This window comes from Ziziphus jujuba, chromosome 10 (assembly GCF_031755915.1).
Source record: "Ziziphus jujuba cultivar Dongzao chromosome 10, ASM3175591v1".
Taxonomy (NCBI): Eukaryota; Viridiplantae; Streptophyta; class Magnoliopsida; order Rosales; family Rhamnaceae; genus Ziziphus; species Ziziphus jujuba.
The window spans coordinates 1,007,984-1,017,765 of NC_083388.1; the positions used below are offsets into that span (position 1 = coordinate 1,007,984).

At 34.0% G+C, this 9,782-nt stretch overlaps 2 protein-coding genes across 2 annotated transcripts; both read right to left on the reverse strand.

Moving 5' to 3' along the window:
• Positions 1 to 78: 78 nt before the first annotated feature.
• LOC125420849 (putative receptor protein kinase ZmPK1) lies at positions 79 to 1,425 on the reverse strand. The gene has a single exon (XM_048468056.2). The coding sequence runs from the start codon at positions 1,314 to 1,316 to the stop codon at positions 822 to 824; it is 495 nt and encodes a 164-aa protein (XP_048324013.1). The 5' UTR covers positions 1,317 to 1,425; the 3' UTR covers positions 79 to 821.
• A 5,013-nt stretch (positions 1,426 to 6,438) lies between these two features.
• LOC132799795 (uncharacterized mitochondrial protein AtMg00810-like) lies at positions 6,439 to 8,361 on the reverse strand. Its single transcript, XM_060812471.1, has 2 exons — positions 7,636 to 8,361; positions 6,439 to 7,424 (listed from the first exon to the last, which is right to left on the reverse strand). Exons 1-2 carry the CDS (start codon positions 7,718 to 7,720, stop codon positions 6,493 to 6,495), a joined length of 1,017 nt encoding a protein of 338 aa, XP_060668454.1. The 5' UTR covers positions 7,721 to 8,361; the 3' UTR covers positions 6,439 to 6,492.
• Positions 8,362 to 9,782: the final 1,421 nt, after the last annotated feature.

Sequence of the window (9,782 nt, forward strand, 5' to 3'; positions counted from 1 at the left end):
TCTGATCTTCATCATCATATTTAATGTCCATGTTCGCCAGATCCAACAAAATAGTATAAAAATCATCTATGTGTGTTTTAATAGATGTACCTTCAACCATAGAAAGGGTGTATAGACGGTGCTTCGCAATCAGTTTCGTTGTGAGATTCTTTGTGATGTACAAAGATTCCAACTTGTCCCATAAGTCCTTTGTTGTCTTCTGATCAAGGACCTCCCTCAAAACTTCATTGGACAAGCATAGCTGAATGGTGGATAGGGCACGCTCATCAACCTCGGCTTTCTTTTCGGCATCCCACGAAGACGGCATCTGCTCCTTGCCAACCAACGCCTTGTGTAAACCGTTCTGTGTCAAAATCGCCTTCATCTTGACTTGCCACATGGAGAAACTCATGTTGCGCTCAAATTTCTCAATGTCGAACTTTGTTGCCATGATCGAAAGACAAAGAAAAGAAAAAAACAATTCCCAAATAGATCGACGCGGCTCTGATACCACTTGTTACGGAATTGGGAGAAAAACAAATGGCAACAGAAACAAAGAAATCGAAGAACAAACACACAATTAACGTGGAAACCCTTGACGGGAAAAACCACGGGCAGGGAGAAGCAAATCCAATATCGAAAGATTTGTACAAGGTGAGCCAAATTTCGAGATACCCTAAAAAACCCCAATGACGGCCGAACAAAAATACAGATATATATAGTACAGAAGAAACCCTAAAATTGAACAGGTCCGAGACCTCCGCTTCCACCACAGAGCCCCAAATTTTTCTCCAAAATTTAGTTTCACCAAATGGGTCGCACCGCGAGCTTTTCGGGTCGGGTCAACAAGAATTCGGGTCACAAACTCTAACAGTATCAATAGACGAATTAAAGCTTTCCCACAGACTCTCATTTTTGATATTATGAAGAACAAGGTTACCATTATCTCGAAGCTGTAGATAGACAGATATTGGAGAAGTTGTTTCTGAGCTCCAAAGGGGAATTCGACCAGCATCAAGCAATATTAGATTGCCATTTCTCAAAAGCGAAAGCTTTGAGGCTTTTCCATTTACTGGTTGGTCTCTGTTGGCCATCCACACTATAGTAGGAACAGAGGATTTCATAAACCTTATAGCGAAGCAGAAAGCATTGTCCCCCACGGAGGAAAACCCAGCTGAGAAAACACCATTTGGCGAAACAAGAACATCATTTTGTTTCTCAACTGATAAAGATGAGCCTTGTTCAAGGATATGATGATCAGATATTGCAGATGAAGAAAAAGAAGGAGCTTGTTGAAACAAAGACAGAAGAAGAAGGAAGAAAATATGGATATCCATATTAGAGATTTGTGAAGGATTTTTGCTGATATGAGAATAGCTGCACTTCTACAAGTTTTATAAATGGCAATAATTAACGTAGGTGAAACAATAACTGTACAGCCACTGTAGAAGTGCTTTCAGTCAATCAAGTAACATCTTTTTTCAATGTAGAAGGACTTTCAGTACTAATTCCCGTTGTAATTCAAAACAGAGGATTAAGATTAACATAATACTCAAGTACCAATTACTAGATATATATATTTCTAAACGAAAATAATATAAATCCTAGAAATACGTATTACACTAGTCAAATCACAGAAGACTACTCTAAATTCAGATGCTGTGATATGAAATTAAGTGTAAAGTACAAAATGGAAAATTCAAAGATTTATGCGTGACTTTCCCGTCGAAACAACCTTTCACTCGTGGCAATAACGCCAGCGACTTTTCTTCATATGAAATACTAAAGTTTCTTTTTCAATTTTTGTTTTTATCCCTGCAACAGTGTCAATCACGTTTAATTTAAACCTCACGTTCCAAAAAAAGAAAAAAAGAAAAAAAAAAAAAAGAAGAACATTTAATTTAAACGTTCAACCACACGGTATGCCCATTCAAGTCATATGAAAAGAAGAAAAGAATAGAAATATATATTACAAAATAGTACTCTTCCATAAATGTTAGACGACTTAAAATTATAATTTTCGTATGCAATGGAGGAGATAGCCTTCTTATTGATTAATTGGATTGGACATGGCAAAACCTACCAACATTGTACACATTCAATTGAGAAATCCTACCTCTCTGATCAAATTGCAGGGCAAGAATTTCGTAGAAATAAACAAGATTGGAAATACAATCTAATAATAAATAGCAATACTCATAAACCTCACTATAATTATATGAAATTATATATAACATAATATTAAATATAATTTTTCTTTATTGAACATTGATATCTAATTAGATATAATTTGAAAATATATATATAACATGAATCATATATATAATATTGCTGACGCCATAGTATGACAGCGTACACCCATATTATTATGGCATATATGATACTACTGATGCCATAATAACAGGGGCCAACCATGAAAATGGGAAAAAAAAAAAAAAATGATCTTTGTTGGAGCAAATACCATAGATGTAGACTCTATGTATGTCTCACTCGGGTCCTGTGACCTCGTATTTGACATATGAAAATGGTTTTATGACAATAGAAAATTATATCAACCTCTTTTTTTTTTCTTTTTTTTTTTTTGTGGTGGGGGGGGGGGGGGGGGGGGGGGGGGATTAAAATTGGAATTCCATTAAAATAAAAAACAAGAACACAACAACAAAAGTTCAGATTCAGGGAGCTTTCTCCAGTTCACTATCCTGAATGACACACAGTACAAAAGAGGGCGATAGACAAAAAAGGCCAACTGGACCGCTAACCCTTTGTTTCGCCACCTATTGGCTCACGATGTAAGCTAGTCTATTGGCCTTTCTAAAGGCTCAAACAAAGAAAATATTATCAATATTAATAATAGATAAGAGAATGTCGTCAAATATTAAGTTTGCAGCCCAATGAAGATAGCTCCTATCTCTCTTAATGATAGCTTGGTTTACTGTTTGAGCATCCGTTTTCAAACACACATTTTTCCATTCAAACGACAACGCTATATGCATAGCTTTTAAGATGACTTCCAACTCTATCACTTTAGGAATGGACACTTCCAATTTGAAACTACAGACATGCAGCACATTCTCTCTTTCATTTTGAACAACCACTGTCAATATAAACTACCACCGTTTTTCATTGCTACGTCCGAGTTAACTTTGACCACACCAATCGGGGCGTTTCCGCTTGTGAAGGCTCGACCCATTCACGTCCAAAGGGTTCCACCCTCCAGTGCAGAAATTGAACGTTTGGTCATTTTCATTGACGTGGATATCCCATCTTAGTTTGTCTTTCTTATAGACTTATAGATAACGGATTGACAACGTCAGCCTACTTTGACTTTGGCCACAGGCCACACAATAGTTTCCACACAAAAATACAAAATTGAAATGACTTTGATGATGTTAACGTAATGTCAATCCTACATGGACGAACGTCAAAAAAACAAAAGTAGAAAAAGAAAGAAGTAAATTTTAGTTGATATATATATATATATATATATATATTTAATTGAAAATTAGATTGGAATTTAGTAGAAGTTTGTGTGGCTTAGAAATTTAAATAGACATATTTTGAAAGCATAAAAAGACGAGAATAAAATGAAGCAAACTTGAAAAAATTATCGTGGAAGGTATGATATTGATATCGCTACGGTCATAAAACACTTCCTAAACTTGTACTATGACTATTTATCAAAAAAAAACTTGTACCATGACTGGAATAACGCTAGACCTGTAAAATTACAGTGGGCAATTTCACGTTTTCTCAGCAGCCAAACAGGAATTTAAAAAAAAAAAAAAAAAAAAAAAAAAAAAAAAAAAAAACCACTCAGAAATTAAAGTGAAAAAAAAAAAAGGGATATTGAAGCATACACAGAAGTGCGGCAGTGGAGTCCGCGAGAGAACGGCCGGCGTCGGTGTCCCTAGCAGCTGCCATGTCTTCCACTATTCCGCTCCAATTGTTGTCATGGGTTTTGGTTGGAGGTTCGTTCTTCCTTTTATTTTTCTACGTTCTACATTGCTCTTTCACTCCCGGAGCTTATTTTGCCTCAACAATGAAATGCAGTGCACTGCTCGTTAATAATTGCGATGATTTTTCTTTTTATATCTCTGTTAATTTTACATTATTTATTTATTTTTATTTTTTTTTAACAAATCGTCCTACAATTTTTATAATTTTTGCTCTTCTGTCATTTCAATTTTATTTTTAACAAACCATGATACACGAGAGTTGAATCATCTCAGCTCCATAATCAATACCCCAAAATCTAAGAAATTTTACATGTGAGAATTGTGGTTTTTCTTCATAATCATTAAGTCCACTTTCGAATAACTCTAGTAAGTTAATTTACTAATAGTTTAATCTCTTGGAAGATATAGAGTTTAGAGACATTCAAAAAAAAGAAAAATGTAAAAAAAAAAAAAAAATCTACACACCTGTATAGAAAATGCAATTAGACTTATACAGTGCGCGTTCTTTTAAACTTCTGTTTTTGGCTTATAAGAAATTTTTTTATTAAATATAATATTTGATATATATATATATATACATATATAAATTTTAGATTCTTTTAATAATTTACCCTTTTTAAAATGTAGAATATGAAAAATAATCAAAGTTAGCTTCTCAATTTCTAGCATGATCAGAATTTTAAAATTAAAATTATTATTATATCATTCAACTAATAATAAAATTCTTTTTTATCCATTTATATATAGTAATAATATATATAAATAATTATCCATATCTATTTTGGTTATTATGTGTTATTAAAATAGTTAAGTGGTTTTATTTACCAAATTTTAAAATTCTAATTTTATAATTTTTTTAGCAATCTTGAAATAATACTTTACTAACCACTAATCACATAGTTAGAAAAACTTATTGTTACTCTAGTAAAGCCTCTACTGATTGAGTCTTTGCTGATTCTTTCATAATCTACAACAACTTTAAACTAAGCAATAAATATAAGATGAACTATTTCTTGAAGGGTTTATTTATATGGATGTATAAAGAGAGGGGAGATAATAAAAATGAGACTTTTTTTTTTCCCCCTCTAGCTTTTGATTCATTTGACTTTTCTTCATAAGAAGTTTCCTTTTCAACTTTCGTTTTTATCCTTACAGAAGATTCAATCACATTTAATTTAAAACTCACACTAAAAAAAAAATAAAAAATAAAAAAAGAATAACATTTAATTTCAACCTTCAACCACACGGTTGTACACATTTAAGTCGTATGAAAAGAAGAAAAAATTAAGAATACATAACATGAAACAGTATTTTTCCATAAATGTTACAAGACTTAAAATTATAATTTTTCGTATGCCAATAGAGGAAATAGCCTTGTGATTGGTTAATTGGGCATGGGAAATCTACCAACATTGTAGCACACATTCAATTTAGAAAATGTCCTAGCTCACCGATCAAATCGCAGGGCAAGAATCTCGTACAAACAAACAAGATTGGACTTATAATCTGAATATGATCATATATTAGTTTGTCAAGTTAATTAATATTCTTATAAAAAAAGTTATTTAAATATTAGTTAATAAAAATATTTTATCAGTAATCCAAAGTATATAAATGAAAAATCGAAATAATATTCTACATATATGGTATCCATTTTTTTAATATTATTTTACATATCTCATGTATTTAAGCATTTCTAACAATATTTGAAAATAGCAAAGAATTTGAAGAGTTTATTTAACATTTGAAAAGACATCCACCCAGCAGTATAGGATATGTAATTAAACTTAAATACAAGATGAACTATTTCTTGAAGAGTTTATTTATTTAGATGCATAAACAGAGGAGAGTAGTGAGAGAGAAGAGAAAGAACAAGATAGAAAACCAAAGCCAGATGGTGGTACATGCAAAGTATTAATTTTACTAACTTGTATTACAAGATATGTTCCTCCCGATGGCATTCAAGCATCTCTACAACCTGACGCATGGTTGGTCTAGCTTCTCTGTCTTCTTCCACACATTGCAATGCAACTTTAACCACTATTTCTAACTTGGCCATGTCAAACTTCCCACCCATTACAGGATCTGCAATTTCTTTAATCCAACCTTCTTCACTTGGACGCTTACCTTCAACCATCTTCTCCTTAACCCATGTCACCAATCTTCTATGGTTCTCTACCATCCTTCCACTCTCAGATAGCTGATTTCCTGTCGGTTTCTTTCTGGTTACAACTTCTAGTGCTACGATTCCGTAACTGTAAACATCAACTTTAGAAGTAACAGGTGACAAAAATAATAGAAAAAAATAAAATAATAATTTTGCTTCAAAAATTTGCCGTGCCATTCTCTTGAAGATGGCTCTTTATATATTTTTTGAATATGCTGTACAAGGTAAGTATATATGTTGTACAAGGTAAGTATATCTCCCTCAATAATAAGGTAAACTATACAATGAAATATATACAGAAATAAAGGCTGAGAATATGGGATGTGATAAAATTCCCAATTCAATAAAAAATGCTATTTAATGAGTCATGATATGCTTTAACACCCTCCCTCAAATTGATGCAGGTGAATCAAGAAGCATCAATTTGCCAACTAAGAACTGATGTCGTATCTTTGTCAAAGCCTTGGTTAGAATATCTGCTATCTGAAATTTAGTAGAAACATAAGGCACAGTGATGATGTTATCAACATATGCATTGCGAATGTAGTGACAATCTACTTCAATATGCTTAGTTTTTTCATGAAGTACAGGATTGACAGTGATTCGAATGGCACTCATATTATCAGCATAAAGAGGAGTAGGATCGGCTTGAGGAAAAACTAATTCTGATAAAAGACGACGAAGCCAAACAATTTCAGAACAAGCAGAAGACATAGCACGATATTCTGACTCAGTAGAAGATTTGGATAGTTTCCTTTGCTTTTGACATTTCCAAGAAATAAGTGCATCACCAAGATACATACACCATCCAGTGGTCGATCGGCGGGTATCAGGACATCCAGCCCAATCTGCATCACTATATGCTTGAAGAATAAGAGATGAATGTGCTTTATAGAATATTCCACGACTAGGAGTCCCAATCAAATAACGAATTATCCGTTTAACTGCTGCAAGATGGAGATGCCGAGGTTGGTGCATAAACTGACTCATCAAATTAACAGCATAAGAAATATCTGGTCTAGTAATGGTTAAATAAATCAAACTCCCAACTAGCCGACGATATATTGTGGGATCAGGAAGCAAATCACCATCCGTTTGAGAATATTTCACATTAACTTCGAGTGGGGTATCCATAGGAGTAGAATTCTCAAGTCCGGCCAAAGCAATTAAGTCATGAGTATACTTGTGTTGGTTGACAAAAATACCTCGATCAGAATGATGTACTTCAAGTCCAAGGAAATAAGTAAGAATTCCAAGATCTTTCATGTGAAATGAAGAATGTAAAGAAGCTTGTAATTCCTTAATTCCACCAGGATCAGTACCTGTAATAATAATATCATCGACATAAACAAGAAGAATGGTGATACCAGCAGCAGAATGACGAAGAAACATTGAAGGATCATTATAACTCTGCTTAAAATCCAATGTGCGAAGAAAATTGCTGAATTTTTGGAACCATGCATGTGGAGCTTGTTTAAGTCCATACAAGGAACGACGAAGACGACATACATGATTTTGAGAATCAGATTGTACCCCAGGCGGAAGTCGCATATAAACCTCTTCTTGAAGATCTCCATGTAAAAATGCATTTTTGACATCCATCTGAAAAAGTGGCCATGATTGCGAACCTGCAATAGCTAATAAAGTGCGAACAGTCGTCATTTTGGCAACAGGTGCAAATGTCTCATGATAATTAATTCCAAATTCTTGCCAATTTCCAAGAGCAACTAGACATGCTTTATAGCGATCTAAGGATCCATCAGATTTTTGTTTAATAGAGTACACCCATTGACATCCTATAGGCTTACACCCTTTTGGACAAGGAACAACATCCCAAGTATGATTTTTTACCAGTGCATCTAATTCTTCATTCATAGCATCCCTCCAATGCTCATAATTCTTAGCTTGTGAATAAGACTTGGGAACATTGGTAACAGATAAAGCAGCCATGAGAGACAAGCGATCAGGAGGTTTGATATGTCTAGTAGACCTTCGAAGAGGAGGTGCATCAGGCATATTAGAAACGTCAGATTGTCCTATAGATCTGTCAGGACCAAGATTAAGAAATTCACCTTGTTCAATAGGAGGATCAGAAGCAGGAATAGGATTGCGAGAAGAACCTTCAGCGTCTTGACTATTTTCTCGGTGCTGATCATCTATCCCAGTATTAAACCTTACATTCTCAAGTTGATCAAAATTAGGAAGATAAGAAGATGAAGAAGTAGAAGAATCAGACACATGTTGAAAAAAATAGATATTCTCAACAAATAATACATTCCGAGATATACGAGTACGACTAGCAAGAGGATCATAACAAAGATAACCTTTTTGATCAGAGGCATACCCAAGAAATGCACATCTTGCAGATTGAGCAATCAATTTATTTCTATCAGATGAAGGAAGATGAGCATAACAAAGACATCCAAACACACGCAAGTGATTGTAATCAGGATTGTTGCCATATAAACGAAAATTTGGGGTTTCATTATCAAGAACAGGAGATGGCAAACTATTAATCAAATGAACGGATGTAGACAAAGCTTCGACCCAAAAATGCGATGGAACTGATGCATCAAGAAGTAAAGTTCTAGTAACATCCAAAAGATGACGATTTTTCCGCTCAGCTACTCCATTTTGTTGAGGAGTATCGGGGCAAGATTTTTGAAAAAGAATACCCTCACTTTGAAGAAAAACTTTAATAGCATCAGACATATATTCACCACCAGAATTAGAACGCAAGATTTTGATAGAAGTGGAAAATTGATTTTTAACATATGCCAAAAAACTCTTAAAGACTTCAAACACCTCTGATTTAGAATGCAAAAAATAAAACCATGTATGACGACTATAGTCATCAATAAATGATACAAAATATTTGTGATGAGAATGAGAAGGAAATGGGGATTTACCCCAAACATCAGTATGAATTAAATCAAAGCATTTTGTACCATTGTTTTGATGAATAGGAAAAGGAAGAGTCTTACTTTTGCCAAGTTTACAACCATCACAAGCAAATGATAAATCCAAAGAAGTAATCGAACTCTTATTCAAAAATAAACCACTCTTTAACAAGGTTAATAAAGTTCTAGAATTAGGATGGCCCAAACGTTTATGCCATACCTGACTTAAAGAAACTAGACTAAACAAAGAAAATAAAGATTTATTATTAGGATAGACAGATAAGCGTAGAGGAAATAGTCTTCCACATTTAGGTCCCATCCCGATCACCTTCCCTGTTGTCTGATCCTGCATAATACAACCAGATGGTGAAAAAGAAACCTTGCAATTCTCATCAACTAATTGTCCCACAGATAAAAGGTTGGAAGTCAAATGAGGCACAAGAAACACATTATTTAATGGCAGAGAATGTGGAATATCACCAATTACTTTAACTGGAAGTTTGTCTCCATTTGCTGTTTGGATTTCCAAATTACCAAGAGATGGTTTCACATTAACAAGAGATTTTGGAAAAGAAACCATATGATTAGAGGCACCAGAGTCAATGTAGCAAACGTGAGAATGAGTAGAAGTACTTGAAATGCCAAGAGTTGAGAGAGCTGAATAAATAAGTTGTTGCACAACTTCAGGAGTTAAATTGGTCATTCCTGAGCTAGAATCAGGTCTAGATATAGATCCAGAATCGAATCCAGGTGCAGAAGAGCTGTGAGACACATGCAAAG